We start from the raw sequence: 19,064 nt of genomic DNA on the forward strand, positions 1-19,064 counted from the left end.
TGCTGTGTGCAATTGAAAGAATGCCCACCCACATGTGATCGACAATTAATGTGATTGGACCACCATCCAATGGGAGCGGGTGTTGATTTGCTACTGTAATGTCAATCAGAGTGTAGTCCTTTGCCTTTACGAAAGATTGAGATAAATGTATATAGCTACCATCATGTCTTCCTTTTATCAAATGAATAACTAGGTTTACAATCGAATGCTATGTCTGAATTGTTAAACACATTTTTCAAGATTTGTACAGTAGCTAGCTAGATGTAAATACATCGACAGTAACCTGGCAGTAATAGGAGTTAAAACAAGGGGTTGAAAGAACGTTGCATTTGCCCTTTAGTGGTATTTCTCGCTACTACTAGCCACTTGCAGCTAGCGACATTTGGTCAACTTGCGATCAACGATATATTATATTCCCGGAAGATAGATATCTCAATGATATCCCAACTGAACTGGTAATATCTTTATTCAATTAGCTACCTTATTCTATTCACAGCTTTAAGGTAATTCCATATTCAAGTATATTTTGTTAGCTAAGTTACTTACAGTACTAGTAGGACTATAGCTGGAACAGTCTAACTAGCTAGCTAGTATCATTCAATTGAACAATTTTTGTTTCCTTGGCCCCTTTGCTGCATACACATTTGAGTCTATTTCAACCGGTCTCTGAATATGTAGCAAAGTCCATCTCCATACAACCACAGCTTTATGACTTAATAACGACGCTGCCACTGCTAGCCTACTTGTTACAGTAGAGGCTGAATTACAGCTTTGAGATGAATCAGGATGAAAGAATGGGCTCTTATCATTATGTCTGGTATTCTGTCCTTCATTAACCCACACAGGCAATGCTATCCATGTCTTTACCTGTATTAGTTTTAACCTGCCTACCTGTGTTTTACACCTGTTTTCTCTCTCATTGCAGGTAAGTGTAAACAGAAAACGGATCATCCCCATGAGTTTGCAGGATGGAGAGGGACTGGGTGGATGGAGTATAATTTAGAGTAGACAGTCATTACACAAACCCAAATCGTTAAATAATAATTTTCAGTATACATTGTAGTCACAAACATGGTTGGTATTGTATGTCTTTCCAGTATTGTTGGAGTGGTAAGCCCTTAACTCAGAATGCACTCTGATCTGTCACCTCACCTGCACACGGATGACTGCAACATACTGATAAACCTGCTGAAACAGTGTCACACGGAGGTAAGATATTGTATACTTGCCTGAGAACCATAGACCATAGACTAGATTACATGTCATTTCAGCAAGCCTTTACACCCACCATCTCAGATTGTTCTGAAATCATTTCTGTAGTAGAACCAGATAAGATTAGCATTCCTGAAATATTATTTGTTGAAATGTATTTGATCTCTGAGAAATTAAGCTAATTGATTGCTCCTAAATAGGACCTTTTAATTTATAGGATTCACATAATATTCAACAAATATAGTACCCAACATTCAATTTGGATCAAACTTCTTCCTACCATTGCGTAAAGACATAAGGAATTCAAGAAAATGGTCAAAGCCACCCACCCACCGACCCACCACTCCCCAGGCCAATCCCACCCCAACAACCAGTATACAGTATCAGTTTTCTGTGTCTCAGAAGTAGTATGGAGCTGTGGCTTGGAGTATTGCTTCTTCACCCTTTGTATTGTATTCCCTGGGAATCTGGTGATGGTTTTTCCCCGTTTAGAGAAGTTATTCATTGAAGTCTCTTGCATTATTTGTGAAATTGTCTGTTTTTCCCTCCCCACTTAGACCATTTCCAGACAGTCCTAGCTAAATTCTTGCTTGAGAGATTGCTCTTTGCTAAGAAGCTATTTTTGTTTCATTTTGACCCTTTTAATGGAAAACAACCATAGTAAGTTGCTTAATTGGTACCCAGAAGTGATTTGATATTGATGTAAAAACATCTGTATTGTACCTTTAAATGGATCACAGCATTTTCTTTGAAACTTAGGGTTGAAAACCAATAGCGTTGGCTCATGGTGAAAATAAATAGTGTGGTACAGCCAGTCCTCCATGAAAGCAATTCAGTTTGTCCTTCTTTTAACAACCTAATGCTTTAACCCAACTCTCCATGAATAGTCCAACAAATGGCAGCTTTCTGAGAGGGCTATCCGTATGTAGCAATTCTCATATGAACACTTTTCCTACAAGCCCAAAACTTGGGTTAGTGAGTAAAATGTTATGAGAACCCTAATAAAAGAATACAATTATTAACCTTTGCATGGCAGTCATGTTTTTCAATACAATTATTAGAAAACATCTCTGAATGTAGTGTGATTAGTGACATTTACCATTAAACCCAACCCAATACCATTATCAATGCAAAAACGCTATACAGTGTGTGTTTAGGACTTTTACCATTGAAGACCATGAGACCATAATATTTAAATAATTAGAACTGCTGTAGCCTAATGGTTTGCTTGTTCGCCAGGTGTGGTCTAACTAACCCAGACCTTTTTTGAAGGGAATAAATCACACACACAGAGGGGCCGTTTCCTGGACACAAATTAAGCCTAAAAGAAGGCCAAACGGAATTGCTTTCATGGAGGACTGGCTTTAATTGTGAGGATGACCATACAATTTATTTTCACCATGAGCAAAATATATTGGTTTTCTACCCTAAGTTACAAAGAAAATATTGTGATCTATTTAATAAACACAAGAGACCAGCAAAATGGACAAAAGGTTGTGGTGGCATTATCAGGAACAGCGGCATCTAGTGGGCAAAAACTGGTACTTTCACACTCATTTATGGTAAATAATTCAAGCGACTTCAATGGCTAATTTCTCTGAACGGGGAAAAAAAGAACATCACAGGGAATACATTTCAAAGGATGAAGAAGCAATACTCCAAGCAGCAGCTCCACACTACTTGTCAGACATAGAGAACTGATACTGTATACTGGTTGTTGGGGTGGGATTGGTGTGGAGGTCTGGGTGGATTTCTCATGAATTATGGTCCAAATCATAAGTTAGGTACTATAATGAAAAAATATATAAACGCAACATTGCACAGCCATAGGCCCCTCCCACTTGGGAGCCAGGCCCAGCCAATCAGAATGTCTGGGTGGCTGGTCTCAGACGATGCCGCAGGGGAAGAAGCCGGATGTGGAGGTCCTGGGCTGGCGTGGTTAAACGTGGTCTGCGGTTGTGAGGCCAGTTGGACGTACTACCAAATTCTCTAAAACGACATTGGAGGCGGCTTATGGTAGAGAAATTAACATTGAATTCTCTGGCAACAGCTTTGGTGGACATTCCTGGACTTAGCATGCCAATTGTACACACCCTCAATTTGACATCTGTGGCATTGTTGTGTGACAAAACATCACATTTTAGAGTGGCCTTTTATTGTCCCCACACAAGGTACACCTGTGTAATGATCATTCTATTTAATCAGCTTCTTGATATGCAACATCTGTCAGGTGAAATGGATTATCTTTCCTAAGGAGAAATCCTCACTAACAAGGAATGTAAACAAATACTATTTTTGTGCGTATGGAAAATGTCTGTGATCTTTTATTTCACCTCATGAAACATGGGACCAACATGCTGCGTTTATATTTTTGTTCAGTATATATTTATTGAAGATTATATGAATCCTATAAATTAAAATGGCCAATTAGGGTGCAATCAATTAGCTTAATATCTCAGAGATCAAATTATATTTCAACAAAGTAATGTTTCAGGAGTGTTAATCTAATACGTTTAACTACAGAAACAATTTCAGAACAATCTGAGATGGTGTCAAAATCCTATTTTTTGTGCTTTTTGTGATGGAACGACTCAACAGCATCTTAAGAACATGTCCCACATAGACCTCCAACTGAAAGATCTACTGTATTGCTCTACAATGTAGCTGTTCTAAACTAATGTGTAGGAGCAGTCAAGTACAGCTACACTCTTACCTGTCAAAAAATATGGAATTAATGTCTCATCCTCAGCACAATGTCAAGAAGTTCTTTGGCCATTGCAATGATATGGACCGTGCCATGAGAGCTTGTTTGAAGGACGAGGTGAGGACTACCAGCAATTTGGTTTTAATTCTAAAGGGATGCCTCACCAGATGCCTACTATTGGTATTTTCAACAATGTTTCTCTTTCTGATCAACAGCGAATTGCAAAGAGGGAGAAAAGCAAACAACATGCTAAAGAGATGAGACAGAGGCTGAAAGACGGCCCTAAGGAAGACTTCTGAATGGCAGTACTGGCTGAGCCGATACTCTAGGAAGGGCCACAGGAACTGGGTATTGGAGGACTTGGGATTTACTGGGGCCTACCATGAGAAGCCTACTTTACTGCTTGTATATCTGGCCACAAGAGGTCTCTCATAATGTTGGTTTCAGTATGTGTGTTGGGTGGGGTGGATTGTCATAGACAGTGGTGAATGATAATTTCGCTACTCAGTGATCAGAGCTCACGTGGGGTGGGGGGTGTCTGTTTTGAGGACTGCTATCATGGTTGATTACATATTTAAAGGACTTAACAAAATAATTGTTTTACATTGTCTGAGTTTCTGACTGGGGAATGACAATGATGAATGAACACTGGATTTCTATTGAATAAAGTTTACCAAAACACAGAATTGCCTTGGATGTTATTTTCATTTGGGTAGTTAACCAATACTTTACTTATATGTGAAAGCTCCAAGCTCACATGACCTTTCATTAATTTACAAATGTGTCAGTGTCATATTCACAGCCTTATTCACCCAAGTCCTCAACAGATGCCTAAGAGGGTTGTTCATATCCAGCTCCCATTCAGCCTGAACAATCCACTGCATTTATTATCACAGCAGAGCAGGCCGTTTTGACTCACCTGAGGGCTATTCTCAGCTGTGGTTGATTGTTATTGGTCTGGCACTTCAGTCAAACGAATAGTCTGGCTCCCACCCAGTGTGTGTGTGTGTCAGAACACAGAGGGGAAGCATCTGGACATCCATAAGGTCAGTGGATCTTCCAGAGAAACACAATACAATGACCATCATCTATACAGCAGTTAGCACTAGGAATAACATGCACTTTGTAAATGTTAAGTGATCATTAGATCTTAATTATGCAGAATGAAATGCTACAGAGACAGAGCCATGGTTGGTATTGCCTAAATCCTGAATGAATGCCACTAGGTAATTGTGTGGAACATTGTAATGTTTCATTCAGAGCAAACATCCCCCCTCCTTTTCCTGTCCGGATGACTCACAGCGGTTTAGCATTAGGCCCCCAGTCATTTCTGGAAAGCAGAGTGAAATGCTGAAGAGGGTTATAGTGAGAGTGCCATAGAGGAGCAACCCATTCATGTTTATTTTATGTGGTGTGTTTCAATGGAGAGGAGCCCAAGTACAGATGGATGCTCTTTTAGTTTGGCCTACAATATATTTATCTGATCCAAATGATGTGTGCTTTTATCCAAACAAGGACATTGATACTATACAAATGCAGCAAACAAAAATATAGTTTGTAGGTGTGTTAACTAAGTAGGAACAAAACAGTTTTTAAACACACAACAAAAACACCATGTTTAAATTAATGTCATAGTTTATTCAAAGCAGCTTGACCCCCAAACTCTCACAACGTATGGATACAGCATCCTACAGACAAAAGATACAACTTCTAAGGCACCCCGAGGTGTGATTTTAGACTAGAGAAAGAGATGATAGGAGTTTACAAACCAAACCTAAACACATGGCTTACAGGGCCGGTCATAATATTCAAGGGTAAGTCCTCAACAAATTAATTATACATGTTTTACTTCAAATTATTCAAATGCGTCATTCAAACACAATGTTTCTCTATTTGGGTTCTGGGAGAGCAGCCTGGTCTCAGACTATACGTAACAAAGTAAATGTAAACCAAGATACAAAGTAGTATAATATTTTAGGTTTTTTTATGGTTAGATAAGACAGATAGTTACTTAAGGCAAAAATGAGTTGGTTTGGGGTGGATGGGTTGGTGTATAACGTGAACGTGAGTTCGAATCTCATCATGACCAAGTTTAGCATTTTAGCTAATTAGTAACTATACTTGCAAATTTTTAGCTAGTTTGCAACTACTTAGCACGTTAGCTAACCCTTCCCTATCCTTAACCCTTTAACCTAACTCCTAAACATAACCCTAACCTTAATACTAACCCCTAACCCCAGCTAACATTAGCCAGATAGCTAATGTTACCCACCTCATACGTTTAGAAAATTGTAATATATATTGTACATTTTGCAAATTTGTAACATATCATACGAAACGGTTGATGGACATCCACAAATGAATACATACCATACGGAAGTAACAAATCACACTAAATGGAGTGTATGAATTTACGTACAGAATACAAAATGCTCTGAGACCAGGTTGGGGAGAGGTACAGGCAAAACTCAAATCTTGAATATATTAATATACATTTAATCTTACACTATACTTTAGCAATATACTGATCAACACGCAAATAATAAATTAATTAGGGAAATTGTTATTCAAATATAATTGGGAATGGTTGATTAGAAATTGATAGAGCTTTGATTTGTCAGTGCTGTCAATAGCAATATTACTGTTTCAGAGTTTGGCATAAAGTGGGTATCAACAGCCTTTCAAAATAATTATGCCACATGTAACCATCTTTTGTGTGTCTTTGTTGTGTCACCACTATCACACAGGGCAGATCTAGGGAAAAAAGCAATTTACTGAGAAAATCTGGAACAGAAGATAAGAGAGAAAGAGATGCCCCTGGGAAAAGGGAAACATTATGGCACTGCCTCCCCAAGGGGAACTTGAGCACTAACTTTAAATAAATACAAATAATGATTGTGCAAGATTTCTAACATTGCTTACTATGGCAATACAAAACATACCCTGAAATGTAAAGTATTTTGACAGGCAACACACGTATCTGCAATATTGTACATGCATATAGTTACACCATATAACACCTACATGGTTCATATATGTGTACAACTGCAAATATCCACCACTTCCTGAATGATACAAAACAATTTCCACAAAACTACATTTCATTATTGGGTAAACCAAAAATAGATATCCATACATACAATATATGTAGATATACATTTCCCATTTCCTGAAGCCATCATCACATGCAGGTATTATCTGCTTCAGCTGCACTACTACTGCATCTTCACAACACAGACAGCCAACAGACGAAAAGAGCAGTGATTACTTTGGGACAAAACATAATCTTTCTGTGCTTTACAAAAATACACAATGTCTCACTAATAACCAATTGCAAGGTAATATCAAAATAATTATCTGTCCAAATATCATAGCTACACGTTTCACAATGTAATATACATGCCTTTATAATCAACGGGGTATCAAACCCTGGTCGTCTTCACGATTTAAGACTGCAGTAGCCCTCTGAGCTAAAGGCCGGGCATTAGCTCTGGGAGCCAAAAGAAGTCTTCAGGTCTCAGGCAAGGTTAGTCAACACAGAAGAGTAGTTAAGCAAACCACTCCCGCTATACCTTTGCACTGTAATACATGTCATATACAGTGCCTTGCGAAAGTATTCGGCCCCCTTGAACTTTGCGACCTTTTGCCACATTTCAGGCTTCAAACATAAAGATATAAAACTGTATTTTTTTGTGAAGAATAAACAACAAGTGGGACACAATCATGAAGTGGAACGACATTTATTGGATATTTCAAACTTTTTTAACAAATCAAAAACTGAAAAATTGGGCGTGCAAAATTATTCAGCCCCTTTACTTTCAGTGCAGCAAACTCTCTCCAGAAGTTCAGTGAGGATCTCTGAATGATCCAATGTTGACCTAAATGACTAATGATGATAAATACAATCCACCTGTGTGTAATCAAGTCTCCGTATAAATGCACCTGCACTGTGATAGTCTCAGAGGTCCGTTAAAAGCGCAGAGAGCATCATGAAGAACAAGGAACACACCAGGCAGGTCCGAGATACTGTTGTGAAGAAGTTTAAAGCCGGATTTGGATACAAAAATATTTCCCAAGCTTTAAACATCCCAAGGAACACTGTGCAAGCGATAATATTGAAATGGAAGGAGTATCAGACCACTGCAAATCTACCAAGACCTGGCCGTCCCTCTAAACTTTCAGCTCATACAAGGAGAAGACTGATTAGAGATGCAGCCAAGAGGCCCATGATCACTCTGGATGAACTGCAGAGATCTACAGCTGAGGTGGGAGACTCTGTCCATAGGACAGCAATCAGTCGTATATTGCACAAATCTGGCCTTTATGGAAGAGTGGCAAGAAGAAAGCCATTTCTTAAAGATATCCATAAAAAGTGTTGTTTAAAGTTTGCCATAAGCCACCTGGGAGACACACCAAACATGTGGAAGAAGGTGCTCTGGTCAGATGAAACCAAAATTGAACTTTTTTGCAACAATGCAAAACGTTATGTTTGGCGTAAAAGCAACACAGCTCATCACCCTGAACACACTGTCAAACATGGTGGTGGCAGCATCATGGTTTGGGCCTGCTTTTCTTCAGCAGGGACAGGGAAGATGGTTAAAATTGATGGGAAGATGGATGGCGCCAAATACAGGACCATTCTGGAAGAATGAACCTGATGGAGTCTGCAAAAGACCTGAGACTGGGACGGAGATTTGTCTTCCAACAAGACAATGATCCAAAACATAAAGCAAAATCTACAATGGAATGGTTCAAAAATAAACATATCCAGGTGTTAGAATGGCCAAGTCAAAGTCCAGACCTGAATCCAATCGAGAATCTGTGGAAAGAACTGAAAACTTCTGTTCACAAATGCTCTCCATCCAACCTCACTGAGCTCGAGCTGTTTTGCAAGGAGGAATGGGAAAAAATGTCAGTCTCTCGATGTGCAAAACTGATAGAGACATACCCCAAGCGACTTACAGCTGTAATCGCAGCAAAAGGTGGTGCTACGCCCAATTTTTCAGTTTTTGATTTGTTAAAAAAGTTTGAAATATCCAATAAATGTCGTTCCACTTCATGATTGTGTCCCACTTGTTGTTGATTCTTCACAAAAAAATTCAGTTTTATATCTTTATGTTTGAAGCCTGAAATGTGGCAAAAGGTCGCAAAGTTCAAGGGGGCCGAATACTTTCGCAAGGCACTGTATGTACCTTGAAGATAATGATGACGCTGCACATGATGCTGCTGATATAATAATGATGACACACATGTCTCACCCTCTTACTCTCATTCTCTCTCTCTCTTTCCTCCCATTTCCAGGGAGAGGTCTCCTGTTGATCTATCGACAGTCTCCACATTCTAATGAAAAGATGCAATCAGACAGCTCTGGTTCTCTATGGGAGTGTTGGTCGTGGTCAAAGAGGGCCCTTCTACACATTCACATTCAATCAGAGGTCAAACACCCTTACTGACAAACCAAATACATGCAATTGAATAAACACTTCCAAAAGAGCATCACAAAACGATCTATATAAATCCAGAAAGAGTTCACTGTCAACACTGCCCATTCACAGTGACTTCCCACTTATGGGTGTGTATCATTGGGCATTACCTACCTCTAACTCTTCCCCAGTGGCCCTCCTATTACACCACACCTAATTCAATGGACAGGTTTCACTTCAATTATTATTTACTTCTTTGGCCAGGGTTACTGCATTGTAAAGTGAGAAGATATATGTTTCACTCTGACCTCAAGCATAGCTTTGATTTTCACTACACCTCAGAGCCCAGGAGGACACTTCACCTCAAAACAGAAAGACTAAAGAAAATATATACACATGGTATGCTTTTTTTGTATTTAGGATCAAATCTAAATACATTTTCAAATAAATAACTGAACAATGACATTAGCCATCAGATGAGCTCTTTTGCCTCCATGCACTCACACCACCGCTGTGCCTCCATTTTCCTGAAGAGCCTTGTTCACTGTCATGACTTCCTGTTCCAGGTCAATGCTTCCTCTGGAAGGGGTTAACTGAACTCCAAGCAGGCCAGTATGAATGCAGAATGAATCCTACAGATGAATCCTCTCCAGAAGTTGATGCTTTGCTCATCTTACAGGCAGAGACGTTGAGGGATGACCAAAGTAAAACAAACATTGATGGTGGTGCTCTGCAGGCCCAGATGTTGACGAGAGGAGATAAGGCCTCGGAGACTGGCAAACTGCGTTCTGCTGGTTGTTAAAGAAGACTGTTGGTAATTGAAGATCAAAGACCTATATCTTCAGGGATGTTGCTCAGTAGGTACCTGAAGACCAGATCTCGTGGCCCATAGATAGTTCTGCAGGTGTGTGGAGGTGAGAGGTCAGTTATCATACACCTTGCTCTGCAGGTAGCTGAAGAGCGCCTCCAGTCCCTTGGTGGAGCACCACAGCTGTTTGAGCATTTGACACTCTTTCTCATTCACCTCCTCCAGGACCGACTTCAGAATGCTCCGCACCAGGCATTTAGACTCTTCCAGAACCTTTCACACACAGGGACAAACAGAGAGTAAGAGGAGGCCTGCTTCATAGATAGAGGCCCTTCATTTTCACACCCCTGATCTAGCAGCATTGTACTGTATTAGTTACAGAACCCAAGCACATACATACAGTGGGGCAAAAAAGTATTTAGTCAGCCACCAATTGTGCAAGTTCTCCCACTTAAAAAGACGAGAGAGGCCTGTAATTTTCATCATAGGTACACTTCAACTATGACAGACAAAATGAGGGAAAATAAATCCAGAAAATCACATTGTAGGATTTTTAATGAATTTATTTGAAAATTATGGTGGAAAATAAGTATTTGGTCACCTACAAACAAGCAAGATTTCTGGCTCTCACAGACCTGTAACTTCTTCTTTAACAGGCTCCTCTGTCCTCCACTCGTTACCTGTATTAATGGCACCTGTTTGAACTTGTTATCAGTATAAAAGACACCTGTCCACAACCTTAAACAGTCACACTCCAAAATCCACTATGGCCAAGACCAAAGAGCTGTCAAAGGACACCAGAAACAAAATTGTAGACCTGCACCAGGCTGGGAAGACTGAATCTGCAATAGGTAAGCAGCTTGGTTTGAAGAAATCAACTGTGGGAGCAATTATTAGGAAATGGAAGACATACAAGACCACTGATAATCTCCCTCGATCTGGGGCCCCACGCAAGATCTCACCCCGTGGGGTCAAAATGATCACAAGAACGGTGAGCAAAAATCCCAGAACCACACAGGGGGACCTAGTGAATGACCTGCAGACCAAAGTAACAAAGCCTACCATCAGTAACACACTACGCCGCCAGGGACTCAAATCCTGCAGTGCCAGACGTGTCCCCCTGCTTAAGCCAGTACATGTCCAGGCCCGTCTGAAGTTTGCTAGAGAGCATTTGGATGATCCAGAAGAAGATTGGGAGAATGTCATATGGTCAGATGAAACCAAAATATAACTTTTTGGTAAAACCTCAACTCGTCGTGTTTGGAGGACAAAGAATGCTGAGTTGCATCCAAAGAACACCATACCTACTGTGAAGCATGGGGGTGGAAACATCATGCTTTGGGGCTGTTTTTCTGCAAAGGGACCAGGACGACTGATCCGTATAAAGGAAAGAATGAATGGGGCCATGTATCGTGAGATTTTGATTGAAAACCTCCTTCCATCAGCAAGGGCATTGAAGATGAAACGTGGCTGGGTCTTTCAGCATGACAATGATCCCGAACACACCGCCCGGGCAACGAAGGAGTGGCTTCGTAAGAAGCATTTCAAGGTCCTGGAGTGGCCTAGCCAGTCTCCAGATCTCAACCCCATAGAAAATCTTTGTAGGGAGTTGAAAGTCTGTGTTGCCCAGCAGCAGCCCCAAAACATCACTGCTCAAGAGGAGATCTGCATGGAGGAATGGGCCAAAATACCAGCAACAGTGTGTGAAAACCTTGTCAAGACTTACAGAAAACGTTTGACCTCTGTCATTGCCAACAAAGGGTATATAACAAAGTATTGAGATAAAGTTTTCATATTGACCAAATTCTTATGTTCCACCACAATTTGCAAATAAATTCATAAAAAATCCTACAATGTGATTTTCTGGAATTTTATTTCTCATTTTGTCTGTCATAGTTGAAGTGTACCTATGATGAAAATGACAGGCCTCTCATATTTTTAAGTGGGAGAACTTGCACAATTGGTGGCTGACTAAATACTTTTTTTGCCCCACTGTACATACAAACAATGGGGAGAACAAGTATTTGGTACACTGCCGATTTGGCAGGTTTTCTTTCTTTCAAAGCATGTAGAGGTCTGTCATTTTTATCATAGGTACACTTCAACTGTGAGAGACGGAATCTAAAACAAAAATCCAGAAAATCACATTGTATGATTTTTAAGTAATTAATTTGCATTTTATTGCATGACATAAGTATTTGATCACCTATCAACCAGTAAGATTTCCGGCTCTCACAGACATGTTAGTTTTTCATTAAGAATCCCTCGTGTTCTCCACTCATTACCTGTGTTAACTGCACCTGTTTGAACTTGTTACCTGTATAAAAGACACCTGTCCACACACTCAATCAAATAGACTCCAACCTCTCCACAATGGCCAAGACCAGAGAGCTGTGTAAGGACATCAGGGATAAAATTGTAGACCTGCACAAGTCTGGGATGGGCTACAGGACAATAGGCAAGCAGCTTGGTGAGAAGGCAACAACTGTTGGCGCAATTATTAGAAAATGGAAGAAGTTCAAGATGATGGTCAATCACCCTCGGTTTGGGGCTCCATGCAAGATCTCACCTCGTGGGGCATCAATGATCACGAGGAAGGTGAGGGATCAGCCCAGAACTACACGGCAGGACCTGGTCAATGACCTGAAGAGAGCTCGGACCACCATTAGTAACACACTACGCCGTCATGGATTAAAATCCTACAGCGCACGCAAGGTCCCCCTGCTCAAGCCAGCGCATGTCCAGGACCGTCTGTTCCAGAGGAGGAATGGGAGAAGGTCATGTAGTCTGATGAGACAAAAATAGAGCTTTTTGGTCTAAACTCCACTCGCCGTGTTTGGAGGAAGAAGAAGGATGAGTACAACCCCAAGAACACCATCCCAACTGTGAAGCATAGAGGTGGAAACATCATTCTTTGGGGATGCTTTTCTGCAAAGGGGAAAGGACGACTGCACCATATTGAGGGGAGGATGGATGGGGCCATGTATCGCGAGATCTTGGCCAACAACCTCCTTCCCTCAGTAAGAGCATTGAAGATGGGTCGTGGCTGGGTCTTCCAGCATGACAACGACCCGAAAAACACAGCCAGGGCAAGTAAGGAGTTGCTCCGTAAGAAGCATCTCAAGGTCCTGGAGTGGCCTAGCCAGTCTCCAGAACTGAACCCAATAGAAAATCTTTGGAGGGAGCTGAAAGTCCGTATTGCCCAGCGACAGCCCCTAAACCTGAAGGATCTGGAGAAGGTCTATATGAAGGAGTGGGCCAAAATCCCTGTTGCAGTGTGTGCAAACCTGGTCAAGAACTACAGGAAACATATGATCTCTGTAATTGCAGACAAAGGTTTCTGTACCAAATATTAAGTTCTGATTTTCTGATGTATCAAATACTTATGTCATGCAATAAAATGCAAATTAATTACTTAAAAATCATACAATGTGATTTTCTGCATTTTTGTTTTAGATTCCGTCTCTCACAGTTGAAGTGTACCTATGATAAAAATTATAGACCTCTACATGCTTTGTAAGTAGGGAAACCTGCAAAATCGGCAGTGTATCAAATACTTGTTCTCCCCACTGTACATACATACATACATACATACATACATACATACATACATATATCTATATATAATACATAACAGTTCAAAAGTTTGGGATCACTTAGAAATATCCTTATTTTTGAAAGAAAAGCAAATGTTTTGTCCGTTAAACTAACATGAAATTGATCAGAAATACAATGTAGACATTGTTAATGTTGTAAATGACTATTGTAGCTGGAAACGGCTGATTTTTTTAAATGGAATATCTACATAGGCGTACAGTGGCCCATTATCAGCAACCATCACTCCTATGTTCCAATGGCATGTTGTGTTAGCTAATCCAAGTTTATCGTTTTAAAAGGCTAATTGATCATTAGAAAACCCTTTTCAATTATGTTAGTACAGCTGAAAACTGTTGTCCTGATTAAAGAAGCAATACAACTGGCCTTCTTTAGACTAGTTGAGTATCTGGAACATCAGCATTTGTGGGTTCGATTACAGGCTCAAAATGGCCAGAAACAAAGATCTGTCTTCTGAAACTCGTCAGTCTATTCTTGTTCTGAGAAATTAAGGCTATTCCATGTGAGAAATTTCCAAGAAACTGAAGATCTCGTAGAACACTGTGTACTACTCCCTTCACAGAACAGCACAAACCTGCCTCTAACAGGAATAGAAAGAGGAGTGGGAGGCCCTGGTGCGCAACTGAGCAAGAGGACAAGTACATTAGAGTGTCTAGTTTGAGAAACAGATGCCTCACAAGTCCTAAAGTGGCAGCTTCATTGAATAGTACTCGCAAAACACCAGTTATCTCAACATCAACAGTGAAGTGGCAACTCCGGGATGTTGACCTTCTAGACAGAGTTGTAAAGAAAAAGCCATATCTCAAACTGGCCAATAAAAAGAAAAGAAAATAGATTAAGCTGGGCAAAACAAAACAGACAATGGACAGAGGAACTCTGCCTAGAAGGCCAGCATCCCGGAGTCACCTCTTCACTGTTGACGTTGAGACTGGTGTATTGCGGGTACTCCTTAACGAAGCTACAATAGAAATTTACAACATTAACAATGTCTACACTGTATTTCTGATCAATTTGATGTTATGACCCCAAACTTTTGAACGGTGTATATACAGTTGGTCGGAAGTTTACATACACCTTAGCCAAATACATTTATACTCAGTTATTCACAATTCCTGACATTTAATCCTAGTAAAAATTCCCTGTCTTAGGTCCGTTAGGATCACCACTTTATTTTAAGAATGTGAAATGTCAGAATAATAGTGGAGAGAATTCTTTATTTCAGCTTTTATTTCTTTCATAACATACCCAGTGGATCAGAAGTTTACATACACTAAATTAGTATTTGGTAGCATTGCCTTTAAATTGTTTAATTTGGGTCAAACGTTTCAGTTAGCCTTCCACAAGCTTCCCACAATAAGTTGGATGAATACTGGCCCATTCCTCCTGACAGAGCTGGTGTAACTGAGTCAGGTTTGTAGGCCTCCTTGCTCGCACACGCTTTTTCAGTTCTGGCCACAAATTTTCTATGGGATTGAGGTCAGGGCTTTGTGATGGCTACTTCAATACCTTGACTTTGTTGTCCTTAAGCCATTTTGCCACATCTTTTGAAGTATGCTTGGGGTCATTGTCCATTTGGAAGACCCATTTGCGACCAAGCTTTAACTACCTGACTGATGTCTTGAGGTGTTGCTTCAATACATCCACATCATTTTCCTGCCTCATGAAGCCATCTATTTTGTGAAGTGCACCAGTCCCTTTTGTAGCAAAGCACCCCCACAACATGATGCTGCCACCCCTGTGCTCCACGGTTGGGATGGTGTTCTTCGGCTTGCAAGCCTCCCCCTTGTTCCTCCAAACATAACTATGGTCATTATGGCCAAACAGTTCAATTTTTGTTTCATCAGACCAGAAGACATTTCTCCAAAAAGTACGATCTTTGTCCCCATGTGCAGTTGCAAACCGTAGTCTGGCTTTTTTTATGGTGGTTTTGGAGCAGTGGCTTCTTCCTTGCTGAGCGGCCTTTCAGGTTATGTCGATATAGGACTCGTTTTACTGTGGATGGTTTCCTTCAGCATCTTCACAAGGTCCTTTGCTGTTGTTCTGGGAATGGTTTGCACTTTTTGCACTAAAGTACGTTCATCTCTAGGAGACAGAACGCGTCTCCTTCCTGAGCGGTATGACGGCTGTGTGGTCCCATGATGTGTACTTGAGTACTATTGTTTGTACAGATGAACGTGGTACCTTCAGGCGTTTGGAAATTGCACCCAAGGATGAACCAGACTTGTGGAGGTCTATAATGTTTTTGTAGACCTTGGCTGATTGGCTGATTTCTTTTGATTTTCCCATGATGTCAAGCAAAGAGGCACAGAGTTCGAAATACATCCACAGGTACACCTCCAATTGACTCAAATGATGTCAATTAGCCTATCATAAGCTTCTAAAGCCATGACATAATATTCTGAAAATCTCCAAGCTGTTTAAAGACACAGTCAACTTAGTGTATGTAAACTTCTGACCCACTGGAATTGTGATACAGTGAATTATAAGTGAAATAATCTGTCTGTAAACAATTGCTGGTAAAATTCCTTGTGTCATGCACAAAGTAGATGTCCTAACCGACTTGCCAAAACTATAGTTTGTTAACAAGAAATGTGTGGAGTGGTTGAAAAATGAGTTTTACTTCAACTGTATATTGCACGTTTCACTTATTTGTGGTTAGATAATATTATCTAAGAGGTTTTATTCAATTTACAGACCAATGCTCCTGGCAGGCTCCTAGCGCAAGTCCTGGGATATATAAATTCAGCTCTACATGACTATCTCTGTCAGAAAAGCTTACCATAGCACTGCAGGTGGACATCTCTTTCACACGCAGCATCACTTCCTGGTTGAACGTGGTTGGCCAGAAGACCTGGGACACCAGGCCCCGGCTGCAGGCTTCCTGTGCCGTGAGCTTCCTCCCGCAGAACAGCATCTCATTGGTCTGTCAGGGTGAGAGGCGGGGACAGGGAGATATATATTTTTAAAGTGTACAACAATGTAATGTAGATGTAAAACATTGAATAATTAGTCGAATCGTGTTTTACTGCAGGGCTTGAACAAAAACCTGCACAGTGGACCAGGCAACCAGACTCACCAGAGCCACTCCCAGGATCTGGGGGAAGGTGTAGGAGGAGCAGCCGGAGGGGGTGAGGCGGAGGGCGGCACAGGGCGTTTGGAACCAGGCCCGCTCGCTGGCCCACACCACGTCACATAGGGGCAGGATAGCGGCCCCCAGGCCCAGGGCAGGCCCGTTGATGGCCACCACGATGGGCTTCTTAAAGTGAATAAACGCCAACACAAAGTCCCTGGGAGAGGAGACACATAACAGAGAGTATAAACTATACAGTACAATATGATTGTGTCTTTGTGCTTATCCTGCTTTAGGCAAATCAGGGCAAGCAGATTTTCTTAGTTTAAAGTATGAAAAATGATCTGCCAGTGCACTAAGATCATTTGTCTTGGTAAGACATCTTATTAAGATCAAATATCTTGAAATAAGATAATTTCTTACCCCACTTGTATCAAGCCTTTTTATAGGTTAAAATAAGCAAACATTTTCTTCCAGTGCGCTAAGATAATTTACCTTGGTAAGACATCAAGTCAATGCACTCTAATGGTAGAGATGTCTAGGTAAGTGTGTAGGTGTGTGTAAGTGTGTGCTGTGTTCTCTGTTTCTGCTGTAGCCTTCTTTAGGTGGATAATGGCAATTGTGTGTTATTTCTGTGTATGTGTAGCTATAGGTTATGTTTCTCTCTTACCGTACAGCGTCAGCAATGCGGCTGCTCTCTTTCCTGCGGTCTGTGGAGAGGCGTCCTATCAGGTAGGACGGGTCCAGGCCACTACAGAAGATACTCCCCACAGCACTGAGCAGCAACAGCTTACTGTCATCAGCTGCTGCATTCCCCAGAGCCCGACACACCTCCTTCATTATCTACACAGAGAGAGAGGGAGAAGAGAAAGTGAGAGAGGGAGTTAGGGTTGGGAGAGAGAGATAGAAGATTGAACTCTCTCTTCCTCCCCCTCTATCAGACCAGAGCCCTGCTGTACATTACCCCCATGATCTACAGACAAGTTAAGAGTGTGTACACGCAACAGGCCACGCAAGAGTAGCTGTAGGATACCTTCTTTATCTACAGCTAGAGACAGGTAAAACCGGTTATATCTAACTGAGCAATCAGATCAATATATAATGAACAAAAATAAACGCATCATGCAATAATTTCAAAGATTTTACTGAGTTATAAGGAAATCAGTAATTTGAAATAAATTCCTTAGGCCCTAATCTATGGATTTTACATGACTTGGTCACAGACACCTGTCATGATGTTGGCCTGGGGATAGGTTTATGACAGTCATAAATACCTCTCCCCCTTTTTCCTCTCTCTACCCTACTGATGTGACATTTGAAAATCCTTTGGTTAACATAGATTCTGGGAACATCAGAAGGTGGGGGGAAATGAACTATATTCTGGTAATCCGACCAATTGAACATATGCGGTGGTACTTAATGAATATGATGTCAGTTCGGTTGTCATCTGAGACATTCTCATCAATGATAAGATGACATAAACTCTACAGTAGAAAGTCTGCACATTATAGTTACCGGATTCACATGGAATTGTTGTTCAATTTAAATGTTTGAATATAAAATTATTGGTGAAAAGATTAAATGTAATTTTAGCTTCCAAATGAGAGATTTGGGTTTTCATAAGGTTAGGGCTCTGCTCAATCAGTGGCCCGCCCCTGTGAAGAGACATGGGTTATAAAACTTTTCAGACACACCCTTCTCGCTCCACTATATAAAGCCTTGATGAAAATGTAACCTCCTGTTCCAAGTACGTGAGCTCTGCGTTAAAAGGACTAACATGTCAACTACAGAACTAAGCCAACCTCAGTGTGAGCTTTGGTTGCGAATGGTATGAACTTTGAACTCTTGTTCACTACAGAAGTGATGCCTCCTAGCCGTTGAGTTAGCAACAGCAGCTGCAAACGCGGGCTAGGAAAGAACAGACAGAGTATTTTATAGAATAGCATGTCATGGGGCCTCCCGGGTGGCGCAGTGGTTAAGGGCGCTGTACCAGCTGTGCCATCAGAGTTCCTGGGTTCGCTCCCAGGCTCTGTCGTAACCGGCCGCGACCGGGAGGTCCGTGGGGCGACGTACAATTGGCCTAGTGTCGTCCGGGTTAGGGAGGGATTGGTCAATAGGGATCTCCTTGTCTCATCGCGCACCAGCGACTCCTGTGGCGGGCCGGGCGCAGTGCGCGCGAGCCAAGGTTGCCAGGTGCACGGTGTAGCCTCCGACACATTGGTGCGGCTGGCT

The 19,064-nt window shown here is 41.2% G+C and overlaps 2 protein-coding genes across 3 annotated transcripts in view; one reads left to right on the top strand and one right to left on the bottom strand.

The window, feature by feature from the left end:
- Positions 1-67: 67 nt before the first annotated feature.
- Positions 68-4,599, top strand: LOC110506620 (COX assembly mitochondrial protein 2 homolog). The gene is made up of 4 exons (XM_021586368.2): positions 68-455; positions 1,098-1,209; positions 3,962-4,033; positions 4,132-4,599. Exons 2-4 carry the CDS (start codon positions 1,129-1,131, stop codon positions 4,213-4,215), a joined length of 237 nt encoding a protein of 78 aa, XP_021442043.1. The 5' UTR covers positions 68-455; positions 1,098-1,128; the 3' UTR covers positions 4,216-4,599.
- A 940-nt stretch (positions 4,600-5,539) lies between these two features.
- LOC110506621 (chromodomain Y-like protein 2) overlaps positions 5,540-19,064 on the bottom strand; it is a 47,768-nt gene continuing 34,243 nt past the window's right edge. Inside the window, exons 4-8 of one of the 2 annotated variants that reach the window (XR_005039796.1) lie at positions 17,503-17,675; positions 16,839-17,049; positions 16,542-16,685; positions 9,109-10,420; positions 5,540-7,520 (exon numbers count right to left, since the gene is read on the bottom strand). Coding sequence is in view for 1 of the 2 variants with exons in the window: in XM_021586369.2 (XP_021442044.2) it covers positions 10,262-10,420; positions 16,542-16,685; positions 16,839-17,049; positions 17,503-17,675 (687 nt within the window). In the remaining variant the exon portion in view is untranslated. Of the gene's footprint in view, positions 7,521-8,993; positions 10,421-16,541; positions 16,686-16,838; positions 17,050-17,502; positions 17,676-19,064 lie in introns of those variants that run through there. The other variant, XM_021586369.2, reaches the window with a different exon arrangement.

This window comes from Oncorhynchus mykiss, chromosome 26 (assembly GCF_013265735.2).
Source record: "Oncorhynchus mykiss isolate Arlee chromosome 26, USDA_OmykA_1.1, whole genome shotgun sequence".
In the NCBI taxonomy this organism is placed as follows: Eukaryota; Metazoa; Chordata; class Actinopteri; order Salmoniformes; family Salmonidae; genus Oncorhynchus; species Oncorhynchus mykiss.

What these genes read in the sequence shown, in the direction of transcription:
- LOC110506620 (XM_021586368.2), top strand. Translation starts at nt 1,129, where the DNA reads ATGCACTCTGATCTGTCACCTCACCTGCACACGGATGACTGCAACATA. An exon ending in TGAAACAGTGTCACACGGAG is followed by an intron (nt 1,210 to 3,961) that starts GTAAGATATTGT and finishes TCTCATCCTCAG; the next exon opens with CACAATGTCAAGAAGTTCTT. An exon ending in GAGCTTGTTTGAAGGACGAG is followed by an intron (nt 4,034 to 4,131) that starts GTGAGGACTACC and finishes TCTGATCAACAG; the next exon opens with CGAATTGCAAAGAGGGAGAA.